Source organism: Lepisosteus oculatus, chromosome 23, assembly GCF_040954835.1.
Source record: "Lepisosteus oculatus isolate fLepOcu1 chromosome 23, fLepOcu1.hap2, whole genome shotgun sequence".
Lineage (NCBI taxonomy): Eukaryota > Metazoa > Chordata > Actinopteri > Semionotiformes > Lepisosteidae > Lepisosteus > Lepisosteus oculatus.
This window is the reverse complement of record NC_090718.1, coordinates 1,542,337-1,563,369: the sequence shown is the minus strand read 5'-3', so window position 1 is coordinate 1,563,369 and position 21,033 is coordinate 1,542,337. Positions and strand designations below refer to the sequence as shown.

At 52.3% G+C, this 21,033-nt stretch overlaps 3 protein-coding genes across 4 annotated transcripts; 2 read left to right on the top strand and 1 right to left on the bottom strand.

The window, feature by feature from the left end:
- Positions 1 to 504: 504 nt before the first annotated feature.
- Positions 505 to 6,045, top strand: aicda (activation-induced cytidine deaminase). Its single transcript, XM_069182601.1, has 5 exons — positions 505 to 621; positions 3,068 to 3,233; positions 4,051 to 4,309; positions 4,677 to 4,792; positions 5,498 to 6,045. The coding sequence occupies exons 1-5, from the start codon at positions 602 to 604 to the stop codon at positions 5,549 to 5,551; spliced, it is 615 nt and encodes a 204-aa protein (XP_069038702.1). The 5' UTR covers positions 505 to 601; the 3' UTR covers positions 5,552 to 6,045.
- A 1,398-nt stretch (positions 6,046 to 7,443) lies between these two features.
- On the top strand, positions 7,444 to 13,749 carry necap1 (NECAP endocytosis associated 1). Of its 2 annotated transcripts, none has more exons than XM_069182879.1 (8): positions 7,444 to 7,762; positions 9,528 to 9,628; positions 10,948 to 11,052; positions 11,152 to 11,233; positions 11,349 to 11,457; positions 12,181 to 12,253; positions 12,735 to 12,831; positions 12,939 to 13,749. In XM_069182879.1, the coding sequence occupies exons 1-8, from the start codon at positions 7,668 to 7,670 to the stop codon at positions 12,991 to 12,993; spliced, it is 717 nt and encodes a 238-aa protein (XP_069038980.1). In that variant the 5' UTR covers positions 7,444 to 7,667; the 3' UTR covers positions 12,994 to 13,749. The 2 variants fall into 2 exon arrangements, with proteins under 2 accessions (XP_069038980.1, XP_069038979.1); XM_069182878.1 differs by having other exon boundaries at positions 7,448 to 7,762; positions 12,181 to 12,346.
- Positions 13,750 to 14,624: 875 nt separating this feature from the next.
- On the bottom strand, positions 14,625 to 19,301 carry mfap5 (microfibril associated protein 5). Its single transcript, XM_069182779.1, has 7 exons — positions 19,131 to 19,301; positions 17,229 to 17,298; positions 16,554 to 16,586; positions 15,934 to 15,987; positions 15,646 to 15,733; positions 14,934 to 15,007; positions 14,625 to 14,845 (listed from the first exon to the last, which is right to left on the bottom strand). Exons 2-7 carry the CDS (start codon positions 17,269 to 17,271, stop codon positions 14,748 to 14,750), a joined length of 390 nt encoding a protein of 129 aa, XP_069038880.1. The 5' UTR covers positions 17,272 to 17,298; positions 19,131 to 19,301; the 3' UTR covers positions 14,625 to 14,747.
- Between the last annotated feature and the right edge of the window lie 1,732 nt (positions 19,302 to 21,033).

Sequence of the window (21,033 nt, the reverse complement as noted above, 5' to 3'; positions counted from 1 at the left end):
CAGAGTGAATTTACACATGAGGATCAGATGAATCGGATGTATTTTAAACTTTATATTTAGTCCTGGGGATATCTATTACTGTAAATGCACACAACTGGGAATGAATATATCTATGCAGTGCTGGGTCTGCGAAGCCTATTAGAGTATTTCTAAGCAGCCTTGGGAATATATGACATCTATACTCTACAAATACACACCTGACGCTCTATAACACATTGATACAGCAGTAGGGAACACAGAACAGAATATCCACTCCAGGCTCAACAGGGCTGAGCCTGACACCACAGTGAAAGGCAGTGGCTGATCTCACGGTGATGCAGTTTTCCTCCTCCTCCTCGTGTGGGCAGGGCAGCCCGGTCTGACCAGGGCTGAGCAGAACGGTGCTTCGTCCTTGCAGGTTAACCCTTCGTGGCCCTAACGGACGCAGCCTGTGTCTCTCTCCCCTCCCCGCGATTCAAACGCTTGGGCACCAACCAGAAACCGGCTCACTGGTTTTCACCCCCTCCTCCCTCCCTCCCTCCCTCTCTCTCTCTCTCTCTCTCTCTCACTTCTTCACCCATTCACTCGCTCGGGGAGCACCTCTGACTGCCAGACCTGGAAGATGACTAACAAGCTGGACAGGTGAGCGCTCGTTCTGAAAGCCTCTCTCGGGCCAGGCTGCTTCCCCACCACTGACTCCCGGTCTGAGTAAGAACTGCTCTCGGTTTCATTCGCGGCTTTTTCACTACTTTCTCTGTTTTCGATCTGCGCCGACAGACAGTTCAACACCTGTCATCTGTACAGAGTGATAATACAGACACACTGACCGGACACTCCAGTACATTAACACTGCACTGAGAGAGAGAGGGGTTCATACAGACACACTGAATGAAAACTATGCTCAGGAAAAGTGGATGATACAATTACATACCAGGGTAAGGGTCATACTTATGAATTTGTTGAAGTTACAGAGGAGCTGGACTGAGTGTCTCTCCAGTATCTCCAGCTCTGATGGGGAGGGGTGTTCATGTGAAGTTACAGAGGAGCTGGACTGAGTGTCTCTCCAGTATCTCCTGCTCTGATGGGGAGGGGTGTTCATGTGAAGTTACAGAGGAGCTGGACTGAGTGTCTCTCCAGTATCTCCTGCTCTGATGGGGAGGGGTGTTCATGTGAAGTTACAGAGGAGCTGGACTGAGTGTCTCTCCAGTATCTCCTGCTCTGATGGGGAGGGGTGTTCATGTGAAGTTACAGAGGAGCTGGACTGAGTGTCTCTCCAGTATCTCCTGCTCTGATGGGGAGGGGTGTTCATGTGAAGTTACAGAGAGGCTGGACTGAGTGTCTCTACAGTATCTCCAGCTCTGATGGGGAGGGGTGAATCTGAACCACAAGAGCATCACATGTTTAGTAAGCTGCAGGTGCTTATTTCATGCCAGTGAGCTCACAGAGAGTCAGCCTGTGCAGGCAGATGTTAAAATAGCATCCATTATAATAATACAGTGTGTGATCTCCTGTCCCAGCCTGAGGAACAGACAGTGAGCCTGTCTCTCAATAATAATAATACAGTGTGTCATCTCCTGTCCCAGCCTGAGGAACAGACAGTGAGCCTGTCTCTCAATAATAATAATACAGTGTGTGATCTCCTGTCCCAGCCTGAGGAACAGACAGTGAGCCTGTCTCTCAATAATAATAATACAGTGTGTGATCTCCTGTCCCAGCCAGAGGAACAGACAGCGAGCCTGTCTCTCAATAATAATAATACAGTGTGTGAGCTCCTGTCCCAGCCAGAGGAACAGTGAGTCTGTCTCTCAATAATAATAATACAGTGTGTGATCTCCTGTCCCAGCCTGAGGAACAGACAGTGAGCCTGTCTCTCAATAATAATAATACAGTGTGTGATCTCCTGTGCCAGCCTGAGGAACAGACAGTGAGCCTGTCTCTCAATAATAATAATACAGTGTGTGATCTCCTGTCCCAGCCTGAGGAACAGACAGTGAGCCTGTCTCTCAATAATAATAATACAGTGTGTGATCTCCTGTCCCAGCCTGAGGAACAGACAGGGAGCCTGTCTCTCAATAATAATAATACAGTGTGTGATCTCCTGTCCCAGCCTGAGGAACAGACAGCGAGCCTGTCTCTCAATAATAATAATACAGTGTGTGATCTCCTGTCCCAGCCAGAGGAACAGACAGCGAGCCTGTCTCTCAATAATAATAATACAGTGTGTGAGCTCCTTTCCCAGCCAGAGGAACAGTGAGTCTGTCTCTCAATAATAATAATACAGTGTGTGATCTCCTGTGCCAGCCTGAGGAACAGACAGTGAGCCTGTCTCTCAATAATAATAATACAGTGTGTGATCTCCTGTCCCAGCCTGAGGAACAGACAGTGAGCCTGTCTCTCAATAATAATAATACAGTGTGTGATCTCCTGTCCCAGCCTGAGGAACAGACAGTGAGCCTGTCTCTCAATAATAATAATACAGTGTGTGATCTCCTGTCCCAGCCTGAGGAACAGACAGTGAGCCTGTCTCTCAATAATAATAATACAGTGTGTGATCTCCTGTCACAGCCTGAGGAACAGTGAGCCTGTCTCTCAATAATAATAATACAGTGTGTGAGCTCCTGTCCCAGCCTGAGGAACAGTGAGCCTGTCTCTCAATAATAATACAGTGTGTGATCTCCTGTCCCAGCCTGAGGAACAGTGAGCCTGTCTCTCAATAATAATAATACAGTGTGTGATCTCCTGTCCCAGCCTGAGGAACAGTGAGCCTGTCTCTCAATAATAATAATACAGTGTGTGAGCTCCTGTCCCAGCCTGAGGAACAGTGAGCCTGTCTCTCAATAATGCTCCATATGCCTGTATGTAAATGTATATATGATGCGTCTGTATTGTAAATGTCCGTAGACGTTGTTTTATTGTAACACGGAATTATTCTTTGATCACGCCAGCAAAGCTTCTTGAATGGAATGACTCCTCTTGCTTGTCATCTTGTATGACTTTAATAGAAGGGCTCGCTATGGTGCCAGGCTGTGGTGCAGGGCTTTAAAGAGATCGGATCGGCGCTGGGAAACTCTCTGTCTGTCCCTCTCAGCGTGCTGCTGGCCCAGAAGAAGTTCCTGTACCACTACAAGAACGTGCGCTGGGCCCGGGGGCGGCACGAGACCTACCTCTGCTTCGTGGTCAAGAGGAGGGCGGGGCCCAACTCGCACGCCCTGGACTTCGGCCACCTGCGCAACCGCTCCGGCCTGCACGTGGAGGTGACATGCGCTAGACCATGTCTCCCAGCGCTGAGGGTCATGGGACTTGTAGTTCCTTCATCCCCGGCATACTCATTGTGTGTAATATGGTTACTGTGTCTCTGTGCTGTAGTGTCCAGTCAGTCAGTCAGTGTCTCTGTGCTGTAGTGTCCAGTCAGTCAGTCAGTGTCCCTGTGCTGTAGTGTCCAGTCAGTCAGGGTCTCTGTGCTGTAGTGTCCAGTCAGTCAGTCAGGATCACAGCGCTGTAGTGTCCAGTCAGTCAGTCAGTGTCTCTGTGCTGTAGTGTCCAGTCAGTCAGTCAGTGTCTCTGTGCTGTAGTGTCCAGTCAGTCAGTCAGGGTCACTGTGCTGTAGTGTCCAGTCAGTCAGTCAGTCAGTGTCTCTGTGCTGTAGTGTCCAGTCAGTCAGTCAGTGTCTCTGTGCTGTAGTGTCCAGTCAGTCAGGGTCACTGTGCTGTAGTGTCCAGTCAGTCAGTCAGTGTCTCTGTGCTGTAGTGTCCAGTCAGTCAGGGTCACTGTGCTGTAGTGTCCAGTCAGTCAGTCAGTGTCTCTGTGCTGTAGTGTCCAGTCAGTCAGGGTCACTGTGCTGTAGTGTCCAGTCAGTCAGTCAGTGTCTCTGTGCTGTAGTGTCCAGTCAGTCAGTCAGTGTCTCTGTGCTGTAATGTCCAGTCAGTCAGTCAGTGTCACTGTGCTGTAATGTCCAGTCAGTCAGTCAGTGTCTCTGTGCTGTAATGTCCAGTCAGTCAGTGTCTCTGTGCTGTAGTGTCCAGTCAGTCAGCTGTAGCTCTTCCTCTTACGGACTCCCTCCCTCCTCTCCAGCTCCTCTTCCTGCGCTACCTGTCCCGCCTGTGGCCGGCCTACGGCGCCGGCGTCAGCTACTCCGTGACCTGGTTCTGCTCCTGGTCGCCCTGCTTCCACTGCGCGCTGCGCCTTTCGCAGTTCCTGGGTCGCCACCCCAACCTGCGCCTGCGCATCTTCGTCGCGCGCCTCTACTTCTGCGAGGAGAACAACGTGGAGCCCGAGGGCCTGAGGACGCTGAAGAGGGCCGGCGTGCACATCTCTGTCATGACCTTCAAAGGTGGGGGGGTGGGCTACAAGTCCCATGGGTTTCCCTGGCTGGTGGGCAGGCAGAGGACTACAAGTCCCATGGGTCTCACTGGCTGGTGGGCATGCATAGGACTACAAGTCCCATGGGTCTCACTGGCCGGAGGGCAGACATAGGACTACAACTCCCATGGGTCTCACTGGCCGGAGAGCAGGCATAGGACTACAAGTCCCATGATGCACTGTGACCGCATAGCCACCCACAGTGTCAGGGCTAATGACAGATGAAGTTTTTGTTTTGTAATATAGGGCACTGGGCAAACTGTTGTGCTGTAAGCGTGCTCACAGCCTGCATGGTACTCAGCAGACAGTTAGGTGGTCCCCTCTTTCTCCCCTCTCAGACTATTTCTACTGCTGGCACAACTTCGTCGCCAGTCGGGAGCGAGTCTTCAAGCCCTGGGAGGGGCTGCACCAGAACTCCGTCCGGCTGTCCAGAAGACTGAACCGCATCCTGCAGGTACAGCAGACACAACACAAACACAACACGCTGAGAAACACGCAAAACAATCACAGTAGAGACACACAACTGACACCATACACACGGAGCAGGGAATACACCCACAATGGACACAACACACACACAGCAAACACAATACTCACAGCAGACGCAGCACACGCAGAAAAGACGCAATCCACGCCACACACAGTGACAACCAGCAATACACAAAAGACAGGCAGGGACACAAAAAGAAAAGTATTTTTCCAGCGAGCACAGCAATCAGCGGTCGATGCTGATAAAGTCACCATCGCCTTTCCTCCTGATGAACTTCCTAGAGCAGACGCTCCGGGCGTGACTATCTCTCACTCGGTGGTTCGGTGCGATACTAGCGGCAACAACGGAAGCCTACAGCACCAGGGCACCTGGCGGATGAAACGTCCGGAGCTCAGTACAGCGCAGTCACGGCCACTCTCGTGCACGGGAATGAGCCAGGGAGCCAGCTGCAAGGGTGAAGCTGGGGAGGAGGGAGGCGCGCAGGGTTGTGGGCAGTGGATATTTCTATGTAGGCAGTGGAGGTGTGAGATTAGATGTGTCCTCCTCCCCTGACTTATCCGTTAGATCGCTCCGTTATTCCTCGTGATATTTCAGGCACAAGAATCGGAAAAAGCCCCCACCTGCGCGGGTGACTGATCCCACCCCTCTCTCTCCCTCTCCGTCCCGCAGCCCTGCGATGACATTGATGATTTCAGCGACGCCTTCGCCCTGCTGGGCCTATGACCAGCCCCTCCCTCTCCACGCCCCGGTGGTCCCGTGCGCTACCTCTCCCTCCGTCGACGGACACTCTCTCCGTCGCTCTCCCGACATTCCGTTACTCCGAAGGCGAGAGGGTGTCGCAGCGTCACTCCGACTCGGCCTCCCTCAGTGTTCAGACGTCGACTGGCCCCACGCGTAGATGTCAACACACAACTACAGTACGGGTTCATCTTCCACATCTCTGCTCTGTCCCCCCTCTCCTCTCTCTCTGCCCTGCTGGGCGTTTATTCCAGCACGTAGCCTCTTCTCCCGGTCCAGCGAGGCGGGAGACGCAGTTGAGAGAGAGGGGAATAGGAGTGAATGTGGGAGGGTGAGCAGAAACATTCAAACAGGTGCTTTTTCAATCCCTGTGGATTTGACTCCTGGGATTTCCAGTGCTTCACGAAGCAAAATACAATGGCATTAATAAGATTTCATTCTGATCTGTGCATCTACTGCTAAATGAATAATTAAAATAATTTTATTCAAAAGTGTTGTTTCTTTTATTCTCTCTAACGGGTGTATATCATCTCTTCACATCCTGCTCACAGGCTGGGATAGGGGACTCTGGAGTGTGTGTGTCTTTAAACTCTGCTCACAGGCTGGTATAGGGGACTCTGGAGTGTGTGTGTCTTTAAACTCTGCTCACAGGCTGGTATAGGGGACTCTGGAGTGTGTGTGTCTTTAAACTCTGCTCACAGGCTGGTATAGGGACTCTGGAGTGTGTGTGTCTCTAAACTCTGCTCACAGGCTGGTATAGGGGACTCTGGAGTGTCTGTGTCTTTAAACTCTGTTCACAGGCTGGTATTAGGGACTCTGGAGGGTTTGTGTCTTTAAACTCTGCTCACAGGCTGGGATAGGGGACTCTGGAGTGTTTGTGTCTTTAAACTCTGATCACAGTTTATTAGGGAATCTGGAGTGTCTGTGATTTTAAAGTCTGTTCAAATGCTGCTAAAAAGGACTGTGGTGCTGCTGTCTGTTTGTGTTCCAATAGGTCATAAAAAGCTAAACAATGACCGAAAGTTTTAAAAAAAGAAAAAGTGCACTCTTATCTCTCTGAGCACACATCTCAGACCTCTGTACCAGGGTTTGGCGCCTGTATAAGCACTTGACAGTATTTTGCAAGAAATAGACTAGGACATAACAACGCTGCTCTCTAGTGGACAGTATCCTGTACTGCAATTTCCTCCCTTGCTGCACTTTTCCAGGCATCGGATGCCCAGCATACAAAAGCTTTGTCTTTCTCATATACATATAGAACACAACATAATAAAAAAACACAGTTCTCGAAAGCCACGGCCCTGCGGGTATCCCATTTGCTTTCGAATGTATCTCATCTGAAAGATGACTTCCACTCAGCAGTTCAGCCAATGCTAGAGAAGGCTCTGACAGACGGCAGTGATCAGTCCCCTGGCTTAAAAGCGCAGTCTCCCACTTGCCGTAATCGTCTCTGTCATGGCGGCGCACGGTGAGCATGCCGTAATGCCTCCTCTAAGATGGCGGGGCCCTGTGCGACAGGAAGTCCCCTTCCGCCAGTGCGGGTGGTCCTGCGGGGCGAACTCCTGCCGTAATCCTGCGAATATCTCCGCCGCCCTTCCTCCAGCTGGTATTTGCCGTAGAGCCCCGCTTTTCTCTCTGAAATGCATTAATCCGATACTCAAATCAGGAAGAGGTGGCGACAGGCTCTAGTAAAGAAGACCAGTCCGTGATACATTGGAAATACAATCACTGTGATGTGTCACATTTATCAAACACGTGCAGGGGAATGTCTCAGAGCGCCCACGCAGCCCCTCCCTTCTCCCCCCTGATCGGACCTCACGCCGGACACGTTTGCAGGACACAAGGGGTTTCTCCGCATCTACTGGCTTCGGGGCGGGTCTTAACATCGCCGCCGCCGCCGCAGCCCGCACAGAGAGCGGGGAGAGACGCGGGAAGGCGTGCCCCTGCGCCACCAGCCCACAGAGGCGCCAGCCCGCCCGTCCCCCGCCTGCAGGGGCCGGGACGCGGTCAAACCGCGCTGCTCCTCTACACGGCGCGGTACGGTACCGGAGCCGCTATATCCCACACACGGGCAGGCTCCCGGCAGCGGCCAGTTTCCAAGATGGCGTCGGAGCCGGATTACGAGTCCATCCTGCTCGTCAAGCCCGATATCAACGTTTACCGCATCCCGCCCCGCGCCTCCAACCGGGGCTACAGGTAAGCACGGGCCCGGGGCGCGCCGCTGCCCATTGAGGGACTGGCCCGGTTCGGCCGGCCGGGCTGTCTCGGTCCGGTGTGTCGGATTGCCGAGAGCCGCTATAGACCGGAGCGGTGCGCTGAGGGAGGAAACCGGGCGTGCGGTGGTAGTAGAGGAATTACGGTACTCGCAGGTGTCGGGCTGTGCCGTGGGCTGTCACAGTGGCCGTGTCGCGGGTGGGGTTCGCTGGGTGTTTTGTGTGGCGGGGCTCACACCCCCCACCCCCCCCGCGGGGACGCGTCCTGACCTCCTTAGCTCATCCGCCTGCCGCTGCCGCACCGGCGCATCCTGCAGGTGTTGTTGCATCCTCCGCCTCCGCAAGCGTGCGATCGGCTCCGGGTTTTACTCTGCTGACAGTCCGGATCTGTTGGAAGGCTGATCCAGTCCCGGGTTTACTTTTAGTAGTCTGGATCCGTTGAAAGTTTTGATCCGCTCCGGGTTTTACTTTAAGAATCCGGATCCATCGGGAGTGTTGATCCGCTCCGGGTTTTCCTTTTAGGAGTCCGATTCCATTGGAAGGCTGATCCAGTCCGGGTTTTCCTTTTAGGAGTCCGGATCCATTGGGAGTTTTGATCCGCTCCGGGTTTTACTTTTAAGATCTATTGGAAGGCTGATCCAGTCCGGATTGTCTTATCGGACAGTTTCACAAAAGCGTGCCTGGAGGGCAGAGGGGCACATTCAGATAGAGACTGCACCCGTAACTTTGTTCTTACCCCTCTGTTGCTTCTGCCATCGATCCCTCTTCTTCTTAACAATTTAACAGCAGCCATATCACCCTGCAGCTCACAACTGGCAGCCCCACTGAAGCTCAGCAGGTGTGAGCCTGGTCAGTACCTGGATGGGAGACTCCTGGGAAAAACTAAGGCTGCTGCTGGAAGAGGTGTGAGTGGGGCCAGCAGGGGGCGCTCACCCTGTGGTCCATGTGGGTCCTAATGCCCCAGTATAGTGACGGGGACACTATAATGTAAACAGGCGCCGTCCTTCAGATGAGACGTTAAACCGAGGTCCTGACTCTCTGTGGTCATTAAAAATCCCAGGGTGTTTCTCGAAAAGAGTTGGGGTGTAACCCCGGCGTCCTGGCCAAATTTCCCATTGGCCCTTACCAATCATGGCCTCCTAATAATAATAATAATAATAATAATAATAATAATAATAATTGCTTACACTTATATAGCGCTTTTCTGGACACTCCACTCAAAGCGCTTTACAGGTAACGGGGATCCCCTCCACCACCCCCAATAATAATCCCCCTCTCTGAACTGGCTTCATTACTCTGCTCTCCTCCCCACTGATAGCTGGTGTGTGGGGAGCGTTCTGGCGCACTATGGCTGGCGTCGCATCATCCAGGTGGGGCTGCACACTGGTGGTGGTGGAGGGGATCCCCATTACCTGTAAAGCGCTTTGAGTGGAGTGTCCAGAAAAGCGCTACTGTATATAAGTGTAAACTATTATTACTATTACATCTTTTTTCATCCGAAACTTGGCCGTGTCCGAAGGGTCCAGCGATGTGACTTGAGGCCTGTCCTGACGGCAACAGACTTGCGGACGTGGAGTCGCTTCCGAGTGCAGAAGCGTCTCCGTTTCTGCACTCGTGTGTGAAGTCTGGAGGACGGAACCTGGGTATAACTCTAGGTGTTTCTGGTGGTCTGCTTTGTCCCTCGCGTGAATGAGGTCACTGTGGGTTGAGAGACGTTGTGAAAGTGGGGCGGTGCTGCTGTGTTGCAGGGCAGCCGACTGGAAACTGGAGCAGCCCGACTGGGTGGGGCGTCTGCGGATCACGGCCCGAGGAAAGGTGGCCTACATCAAGCTGGAGGACAAGGTGTCCGGTGAGAGAGGCACTGGATCGGCCCGCTGACCCGCTGACCCGCTGACCCGCTGACCCACTGACACACAGACCCGCTGACCCACTGACACACAGACCCGCTGACACACTGACCCAGCAACCTGCGCTGACACACTGACACACAGACCCGCTGACCCACCAACCTGCGCTGACACACTGACACACAGACCCGCTGACCCGCTGACACCGCAACCTGCGCTGACACATTGAACCGCTGACACAGCAACCTGAGCTGACCCGCTGACACATTGAACCGCTGACACAGCAACCTGAGCTGACCCGCTGACCCGCTGACACCGCAACCTGCGCTGACCCGCTGACCCGCTGACCCGCTGACCCGCTGACACACAGACCCGCTGACGCAGCAACCTGCGCTGACACACTGACACACAGACCCGCTGACCCGCTGACACAGCAACCTGAGCTGACACACTGACACACTGACACACAGAAACCTGCACTGACACACTGACACACTGACCCGCTGACCCAGCAACCTGCGCTGACCCTCTGACCCAGCAACCTGCGCTGACCCGCTGACACGCTGACCCAGCAACCTGCGCTGACCCGCTGACCCGCTGACACACAGACCCGCTGACGCAGCAACCTGCGCTGACACACTGACCCGCTGACCCAGCAACCTGCGCTGACACACTGACACACAGACCCGCTGACCCGCTGACACAGCAACCTGCGCTGACACACTGACACACAGACCCGCTGACGCAGCAACCTGCGCTGACACACTGACACACAGACCCGCTGACCCGCTGACACAGCAACCTGCGCTGACACACTGACCCACTGACACAGCAACCTGCGCTGACCCGCTGACCCAGCAACCTGCGCTGACCCGCTGACCCGCTGACCCGCTGACCCGCTGACCCGCTGACCCGCTGACCCGCTGACCCAGCAACCTGTGCTGATACACTGACCCGCTGACCCAGCAACCTGCGCTGACCCGCTGACCCGCTGACACGCTGACCCGCTGACACGCTGACCCGCTGACCCAGCAACCTGCGCTGACCCGCTGACCCGCTGACCCAACAACCTGTGCTGACACACTGACCCTCTGACCCGCTGACCCAGCAACCTGCGCTGACACACTGACACACTGACCCGCTGACCCAGCAACCTGTGCTGACACACTGACCCGCTGACCTGCTGACCCAGCAACCTGCGCGGATACACTGACTGACTGACTGACCGCTGGTCCACGTTCCAGTGTAACGTGACCGCCGTGACGCACACCATGAGGCAGCCTGGCGCTGTCTGACGTGCGATGCCCTGTTCCACCTGCAGGGGAGCTGTTTGCCCAGGCGCCAGTGGAGCAGTACCCTGGGATCACCGTGGAGACGGTCAGCGACTCCAGCCGCTACTTCGTGATCCGGATACAGGACGACAACGGTCTGTGACGCCTGTCCCCGCCTGTCTGTCCCCGCCCGTCTCTCTCGCTGCACCTGCCTCTTGTCGGGTGTGGACAATCTGTCTTTCTCTCGGTTCCAGGCCGCAGCGCGTTCATCGGGATAGGGTTCGGCGATCGAGGAGACGCCTTCGACTTCAACGTCTCCCTGCAGGATCACTTCAAGTAAGGCTGTGACCCTCCCTGCGTCTCGGCGCGGGGTTGAGTGTCCAGGCTGACGGTCAGTTGGCGAGCGTTATTCCACCAGACCTCACCTTTCCCCCTTCTCACTCTCTCCCAGGTGGGTGAAACAGGAGAGCGAGATCAGTAAACAGTCTCTGTGTCCAGACTTGACACCCAAACTGGACTTGGGCTTCAAGGAGGGACAGACGATCACACTCAACATTGGGGTAAAAAGCATGCGCAGCTGTCCTCTCTTTTTGTCTTTGTGGTTCTGTGTGAGGAGTGTCTCTAGGGCCTGTATTAATCTTTGTGTGTGAGGAGTGTCTCTGGGGTCTATATTAGGGTCTGTATTAATCTCTCTGTGTGAGGAGTGTCTCTGGGGTCTATATTAGGGTCTGTATTAATCTCTCTGTGTGAGGAGTGTCTCTGGGGTCTATATTAGGGTCTGTATTAATCTCTCTGTGTGAGGAGTGTCTCTGGGGTCTATATTAGGGTCTGTATTAATCTTTGTGTGTGAGGAGTGTCTCTGGGGTCTATATTAGGGTCTGTATTAATCTCTGTGTGTGAGGAGTGTCTCTGGGGTCTATATTAGGGTCTGTATTAATCTCTCTGTGTGAGGAGTGTCTCTAGGGTCTGTGTTAGGGTCTGTATTAATCTCTGAGTGTGAGGAGTGTCTCTAGGGTCTGTGTTAGGGTCTGTATTAATCTCCTGTGTGTGAGGAGTGTCTCTGGGATCTGTATTAGGGTCTGTATTAATCTTTGTGTGTGAGGAGTGTCTCTGGGGTCTGTATTAGGGTCTGTATTAATCTTTGTGTGTGAGGAGTGTCTCTGGGGTCTGTATTAATATCTGTGTGTGAGGAGTGTCTCTGGGGTCTGTATTATTTTCACTGTCTATATTGATTGCTCTGTTTTTCTGCCTCTTCATTCTTTCTCCATGCTTTCTCTCTGTAGCAAACAAAGAAAAAAGACAAGCCGCGACCCCAGGGAACAGGAGGCCTTGGGCTCCTCCCTCCTCCCCCAGGAGGCAAGATTGCCCCACCCCCATCAACTGTCCTGTCCAATCACGTCACAGAAACCACGGGTTCTGGTCACACCCACACAGGGGGAGGGGACACAGGTACTTTGTGGGAGGGGCTTGATGCCGCTATTAATATTTAGTTTTTATCATTTCCTGCTTTTACTTTCTAAAATATTTTTTTCGATTGAACTGAGAAATGGAAATTATTCCAAAATAACATAATTTTAGTGAAGTTCATAATGAACTGAAGCACTATTAATATTATTGAGTAATATTATGAGGTTGCAGTTTTGTTTTGTTTTTTGGATCTGCTAGATATTTGTAACGTTTCTGACCTGCCTGCCCCAGAGTGACTCGCAGGAGAGTCGACCCTGATTGGAGGGACAGCAGCTCTCTTGATGATGTCACAGCTGCCCTGCCATGACGCTGAGTGTATCTCATTGTTCTCCGGTATTGACTGGTCTCTCCCCCCCCGCCGTTGTCTCAGGGCGTCTGCTGGACCTGGACGGCTCTTCCTCCATCCCCACGCAGTCCCTCTCGAACCCGGGCGCCGACCTGTGGGGGGAGTTCTCCTCTCCAGCCAGGTACGTACGTACGGGCTGCAGCACAATACAACCAGAATCCCCGAGGAGCAGCGTCGCGTGTCCAGCCAGTGTCTGCATTAACGTCTTCTCTCTCTCTGTCTCTGCAGCTCGGTCTCCACCACAAACCCGGAGTCTTCATCTGGAAACTGGGTGCAGTTTTGAGCTCGGCCCTGCTCCTTTCTCTCGGTCTCCTTTTCTCTCCTGTCCAGTCATGCCTGCCCATGTCTCTCCCCTGTTGCCCTTTCATTCCTATAGACTGCTAAAACACTGACTTGATCACTAATGATCTCTCTGCTCTGCTTCCCTCCTCTGTCTCCTCTCTCTCTGTGTGTCTCCTGTCCTGTTGTTGTGTCTTTATTGCTGAGGGATTCTCTGTGATCTCCTCTCTCTCCCTGTGTCTCCTGTCCTGTTGTGTGTGTTTATTGCTGAGGGATTCTCTGTGATATCTCCTCTCTCTCTGTGTCTCCTGTCCTGTTGGGTGTGCTAATTACTGAGGGATTCTCTGTGATCTCCTCTCTCAAATTCTTCATATTCAAGGAGACACAACGAGAGAGAGAAGAGATAACAGGGTTTTGAGCAGAGAGAAAACTTAACTAGATCTTTCAAAAGGTACTGTACCCTCTCCTATATTCATAGTCCACCCTGAAGAACACTGCATTAGTTTACAATAATTATGCTGAATATTACAATACAAATAAGATAAATATTGTGTGTATATAATTGTGAATGTATATATCCATAGAGCCAGTGAAAATATGATCTGTTTTTAGATGATTTGTCAAGTTTAAGATTTGAAGTTAATAATTCATTCTGTACATAACATGGTTCTGTCTGTACGTTTCTCTGTGTTGATAAACTCGTGGGAAATTCATTTGTGTGTATTGAACATCATCTAAAAATAAAGAATATACTAAATGATTTTTTATCATTTGTCTAGGTGTATATATAGTGTCCTCCAGGAGCGTTTGTGTATACAGAGTGTCCAGTAAGAGTCTGGACTCCAGGTGTGTGTGTGTGTGTGTGTGTGTGTGTGTCCAGTAAGAGTCTGGACTCCAGGTGTGTGTGTATATATATACAGTGTGTCCAGTAAGAGTCTGGACTCCAGGTGTGTGTGTGTGTATATATATATACAGTGTGTCCAGTAAGAGTCTGGACCCCAGGTGTGTGTGTGTGTGTGTATACAGTGTGTCCAGTAAGAGTCTGGACTCCAGGTGTGTGTGTGTATACAGTGTGTCCAGTAAGAGTCTGGACTCCAGGTGTGTGTGTGTGTATACAGTGTGTCCAGTAAGAGTCTGGACTCCAGGTGTGTGTGTGTGTATACAGTGTGTCCAGTAAGAGTCTGGACTCCAGGTGTGTGTGTGTGTGTATACAGTGTGTCCAGTAAGAGTCTGGACTCCAGGTGTGTGTGTGTGTGTATACAGTGTGTCCAGTAAGAGTCTGGACTCCAGGTGTGTGTGTGTGTATACAGTGTGTCCAGTAAGAGTCTGGACTCCAGGTGTGTGTGTGTACAGTGTGTCCAGTAAGAGTCTGGACTCCAGGTGTGTGTGTGTATACAGTGTGTCCAGTAAGAGTCTGGACTCCAGGTGTGTGTGTGTGTGTGTGTACAGTGTGTCCAGTAAGAGTCTGGACTCCAGGTGTGTGTGTGTGTATACAGTGTGTCCAGTAAGAGTCTGGACTCCAGGTGTGTGTGTGTATACAGTGTGTCCAGTAAGAGTCTGGACTCCAGGTGTGTGTGTGTGTGTAAACAGTGTCTAAAAAAAGTAAATTAATAAGTTTCAACTATGCAGCAAAACTGTGATACAATATAAAATGTATTGATACTTTGTGTGAGAACGGTGTGCTCATAGACAGGTGCTTATAGAGTGAGGGGAGAAGCAGGAGGGCGGCGGTGCCCGGGGACGCTGGTGCTCTCTCTCTCAGGCTTCGCCGTGGGCCCTGGTCTTCCTGCGGCCGCAGAGCCCGAGCGACCTCTGAAGCCTCCTGGGATAGCCGGCTTTCACACGGCACAGGTCGGCTGCGGAGAGCGACAGGGAGGGAGCGTCACCAGCGCCCGCGTGTCTGGCGGACCGACGACGCGGAGACAGAGAGGGACGAGGTCTCACCCTTCAGGGCTTCCTCCTCCTGACAGACGATTCTGACACAGATCTCCTTATTGATGATATAGACACGAGGGGTACTGGGAGAGAGAGAGGGGTTAATATAGACACACTGACTGACTGGACACTACAGCACAGAGACACTGACTGAGTGACTGGACACTACAGCACAGGGACACTGACTGAGTGACTGGACACTACAGCACAGGGACACTGACTGACTGACTGGACACTACAGCACAGTGACCCTGACTGACTGACTGGACACTACAGCACAGTGACCCTGACTGACTGACTGGACACTACAGCACAGAGACTGACTGACTGACTGACTGGACACTACAGCACAGAGACACTGACTGACTGACTGGACACTACAGCACAGTGACCCTGACTGACTGACTGGACACTACAGCACAGAGACTGACTGACTGACTGACTGACTGGACACTACAGCACAGAGACACTGACTGACTGACTGGACACTACAGCACAGAGACACTGACTGACTGACTGGACACTACAGCACAGTGACCCTGACTGACTGACTGGACACTACAGCACAGTGACCCTGACTGACTGACTGACTGACTGGACACTACAGCACAGAGACCCTGACTGACTGACTGACTGGACACTACAGCACAGTGACCCTGACTGACTGACTGGACACTACAGTATATCAAGAGTGCACTGAAAGATCCAGAGTATCAGTTACCTGTAGATACAGATGGAGTGGAAACACTTCTTGGTGGGCCGATGAACCGAATACATTCTAGTGCAGGGATAGGTCTCCTCTCTACAGTCTGAGATATAGAGTGGGGCAGATTAACAGTGATTTCACCATGATCACCGCCACCATGATCACCACAAATACCATTTTCACCACCATGATCACCACAGTTACCATCTTCACCATTATCATCATCCTCATCACCATCAGCAGCAGTGTGAGATAGAGAGCCTTCCCATTTGCAATGTAAGGATACTCTGGGATGGAAAGTACCTGGTGTTAATGTTGCCTGAGAAGGATCTCCGGGCACAGGACCGTACGTCAGCTCTGCACAGAGAGAAAGTGAGTCGCAAGTGACTGGAAAACCACCTGGAAAATGACAGCAGACCTGAAAGGAACAGGGCAGCAGCCGAAGACCGCAGTGTGAACACAGAGCTCTGGTTCACTAACTGTCTACAACGGACGTGGATATTGATGAGCTCTCTGGGGCATCCACGGTACCAAAGGCAGGAAGGACTGTCTTAGAACCGGACTAGGGGCTAATGAACATGCATTCCCAGAACGACACAGCTGCCCTTATCTCCAAGCCTCTCCCTGGGTCACATCTGACCTCTGTTTCCGCTGGAGCTGTGGAAAGACAGGGGATCCAGCAGGACTCAACCAGTTAAGGAACTGGGGTGTGGAAACACGGGCGACGGACACACTTTCCTATTGGTTGCTGACCCGGGGGAGGCGTGGCCGTGTGGGCGGGGGGGCGTGGCAGTACCCACGTGCCCCGCCTGCCCTTCGGCAGGGAAAGAAGCCGCTGCCAGAGCGCTGCTGGCAAGGCGCGCGCGTGGCGCGAACTCATCAGGGCTCTCTTCGTTCACAACGGGGAGTTCCGTTCGTCTTACCTCTGTCCTGGGCTTCACCAAGGCCGAGAAGAACTGCGGGGGAAGAGGAGAAGACGCATGATCGGGTGAGAAAGAAGGCGGCGGGGTTGCGCAGTGGTGACCACCGCTGCCTCTGCGCACTGGGCCGGGGTGCTGTCTGTGTGGAGTCTGCATGTTCTCCCCCGCGTCTGTGAGGGTTTCTTCCCACAGTGCAATGAGGTTGCTTGTCTTCTGGGACAATCAGTGCTGACGTGAGTGTGTGTGTGTGTTTGTGATGGACTGGCGTTCCCCTCCAGAGTGTACCCCGCCGTGCGCCCCAAATGTCCCGCGAACCGAAATCGGACGAAGTTTTTAGAAAATGTATGGAAGTGAAAAACAGCGCCCCCCACTCTCTGCCCAGGCACAACAGGGGGACTGCAGGTCCATGTAGTTGTCCTGATCGCTCTCTCCATGACGATCATGTTATCAATCCTGTGCCATCATGCCAGCAAGGTGCACGACGTGGGACCTGATCACAGGACTGTCGATGGACTGCGAGGTGGAACCCAGAGCACCTGAACTGACCCCTGTCCTCACTGGGAGATCACGCAGACACTTCACAGACCGCACCCTGATCCAGAATGAACTGTCTGATAAGAGCATGACCATCTCTAAATCTGATTTTCAGACATGCTTCCTGTTTCCTTGGCTCCTTACCTTGGATACCGCAGAGAAGCACTGTGACTGGCAGGCGGCCCATCTTTCAGGAAAGGTCTCTACAAAAACACTGAGGAGATGGACAGAGTATTATTATACAAACATGGCGATGATGTAGTGTTCATGTGAAGTTACAGAGGGGCTGGACTGAGTGTCTCTCCAGTATCTCCAGCTCTGATGGGGAGGGGTGTTCATGTGAAGTTACAGAGAGGCTGGACTGAGTGTGTCTCCAGTATCTCCTGCTCTGATGGGGAGGGGTGTTCATGTGAAGTTACAGAGGAGCTGGACTGAGTGTCTCTCCAGTATCTCCTGCTCTGATGGGGAGGGGTGTTCATGTGAAGTTACAGAGGGGCTGGACTGAGTGTCTCTCCAGTATCTCCTGCTCTGATGGGGAGGGGTGTTCATGTGAAGTTACAGAGGAGCTGGACTGAGTGTCTCTCCAGTATCTCCTGCTCTGATGGGGAGGGGTGTTCATGTGAAGTTACAGAGGAGCTGGACTGAGTGTCTCTCCAGTATCTCCAGCTCTGATGGGGAGGGGTGTTCATGTGAAGTTACAGAGGAGCTGGACTGAGTGTCTCTCCAGTATCTCCTGCTCTGATGGGGAGGGGTGTTCATGTGAAGTTACAGAGGGGCTGGACTGAGTGTCTCTCCAGTATCTCCTGCTCTGATGGGGAGGGGTGTTCATGTGAAGTTACAGAGGAGCTGGACTGAGTGTCTCTCCAGTATCTCCTGCTCTGATGGGGAGGGGTGTTCATGTGAAGTTACAGAGGAGCTGGACTGAGTGTCTCTCCAGTATCTCCAGCTCTGATGGGGAGGGGTGTTCATGTGAAGTTACAGAGGAGCTGGACTGAGTGTCTCTACAGTATCTCCAGCTCTGATGGGGAGGGGTGTTCATGTGAAGTTACAGAGGAGCTGGACTGAGTGTCTCTCCAGTATCTCCAGCTCTGATGGGGAGGGGTGTTCATGTGAAGTTACAGAGAGGCTGGACTGAGTGTCTCTCCAGTATCTCCTGCTCTGATGGGGAGGGGTGTTCATGTGAAGTTACAGAGGAGCTGGACTGAGTGTCTCTCCAGTATCTCCTGCTCTGATGGGGAGGGGTGTTCATGTGAAGTTACAGAGGAGCTGGACTGAGTGTCTCTCCAGTATCTCCTGCTCTGATGGGGAGTGGTGTTCATGTGAAGTTACAGAGGAGCTGGACTGAGTGTCTCTCCAGTATCTCCAGCTCTGATGGGGAGGGGTGTTCATGTGAAGTTACAGAGGAGCTGGACTGATTTTCATTCTCTTTTTTCCTCATTTTCCTCCCTGTTTGTCCCTCTCTGGCACACTTTTGCTCTCTGCTGTTTGTGATCGGCGGTCGAGTCCAAGCCATGAGCTCATCCAAAAGAATGTGTTTTGTACACTAATCCTTGTGTGTGTGGCGATCCCCTCTCCCTCACGACCCTCTCAGTGCCAGGCTTGCGTTTAACCCATCGGGAACCATGAACGCTGTCCCCCTCCTCACCACCGAAAACCCCACAGGATCCCCCCCTCTGTCTCCACAACACCCACCCGCCCCTCTCTCCCCCTCCCTCCCTCTCTCTACGGCTAATTCTATTATTTCCGCCCCAGAACCTGGGCTCTGTTTCTGCCAAAACAACGCGGAGCTTGAAAACGCGAATAAGCATCTTTCATGAGCCAAAAAGTTAAGTTATCTAGATCAGAGATGTAGTACTGTTTGTGTAAAGGAATAGCAGTCTCTCTCTCTGAATGTCTCTCTCCCTATCTCTCTTCGAAAGCTACAGCTGTCTGTCTCTGAATCTCTCCATCTCTCTTCTGAAGCTACAGCTGTCTCTCTGTCTGTTTCTGTCTCTCTCTCTCTCTGTCTAACAGTCTACCTGTCTGTGAACGATGAATCACACTCACCTCTGTTAGTCCTGGCTCTTGGTTTTCAGCTCTTTCCCTGGCTCTTGCCCTGCGTCTCTCCCACTCTCGCCTTCCTAATTGAATCCAGCCACGGGCTCTGTGTCGTCCAGTGGATTCACCCTCTTAGAGAGAGAGCGAGGGAGAGAGGGAGTGTGTGAGAGAGGAGAGCAGTAGGAGTGTATGGGCGGGAGAGAGGGAGTAAGAGACGTAGGGAGAGAGAGTGAGGGTCTTTCTGCTTTAAGCTGCTCATATATCACAATGTGCAAGAATTTCCCCTTTAGCAAGCTCATTAACTTAAGAAGGTTATGATGTGATCTTCTGGAATGAAATCATGAGCACTCAGGCTGAAAGAGCAGAACTCTACTGAGTGAAACTGAGCACCCTGTCTGTACAAATTCTCACAAGTCCAGTCTGTATACACTGATCCCAGACTCACATATGTCCCAGTCTGTACACACTGATCCCAGACTCACACATGTCCCAGTCTGTACACACTGATCACAGACTCACAAGACCAGTCTGTACACACTGATCCCAGACTCACACATGTCCCAGTCTGTACACACTGATCACAGACTCACAAGACCAGTCTGTACATACTGATCCCAGACTCACAAGTCCAGTCTGTATACACTGATCCCAAACTCACAAGTGTCCCAGTCTGTACACACTGATCCCAGACTCACAAGTGTCCCAGTCTGTACACACTGATCCCAGACTCACAAGTCCAGTCTGTATACACTGATCCCAGACTCACAAGTGTCCCAGTCTGTACACACTGATCCCAGACTCACAAGTGTCCCAGTCTGTACACACTGATCCTAGACTCACAAGTCCAGTCTGTACACACTGATCTCTCACTCACAGGTGTCCCAGTCTGTATATACTCATCCCAGACTCACAAGTCCAGTCTGTATACACTGATCCCAGACTCACAAGTGTCCCAGTCTGTACACACTGATCCTAGACTCACAAGTCCAGTCTGTACACACTGATCTCTCACTCACAGGTGTCCCAGTCTGTACACACTGATCCCAGACTCACACGTGTCCCAGTCTGTACACACTGATCTCGGACTCACACGTGTCCCAGTCTGTACACACTGATCTCGGACTCACACGTGTCCCAGTCTGTACACACTGATCTCGGACTCACACATGTCCCAGTCTGTACACACTGATCCCAGACTCACAGATGTCCCAGTCTGTACACACTGATCCCAGACTCACAAGTGTCCCAGTCTGTACACACTGATCCCAGACTCACAAGTCCAGTCTGTATACACTGATCCCAGACTCACAGATGTCCCAGTCTGTACACACTGATCCCAGACTCACAAGTCCAGTCTGTACACACTGATCCCAGACTCACGTGTCCCAGTCTGTACACACTGATCCCAGACTCACAAGTGTCCCAGTCTGTACACACTGATCCTAGACTCACAAGTCCAGTCTGTACACACTGATCTCTCACTCACAGGTGTCCCAGTCTGTACACACTGATCCCAGACTCACACGTGTCCCAGTCTGTACACACTGATCCTAGACTCACAAGTCCAGTCTGTACACACTGATCCCAGACTCACAGATGTCCCAGTCTGTACACACTGATCCCAGACTCACAAGTGTCCCAGTCTGTACACACTGATCCCAGACTCACATGTCCAAGTCTGTACACACTGATCCCAGACTCACACGTGTCCCAGTCTGTACACACTGATCCCAGACTCACAAGTCCAGTCTGTACACACTGATCTCGCACTCACACGTGCCCCAGTCTGTACACACTGATCTCAGACTCACACATGTCCCAGTCTGTACACACTGATCTCAGACTCACACGTGCCCCAGTCTGTACACACTGATCTCAGACTCACACATGTCCCAGTCTGTACACACTGATC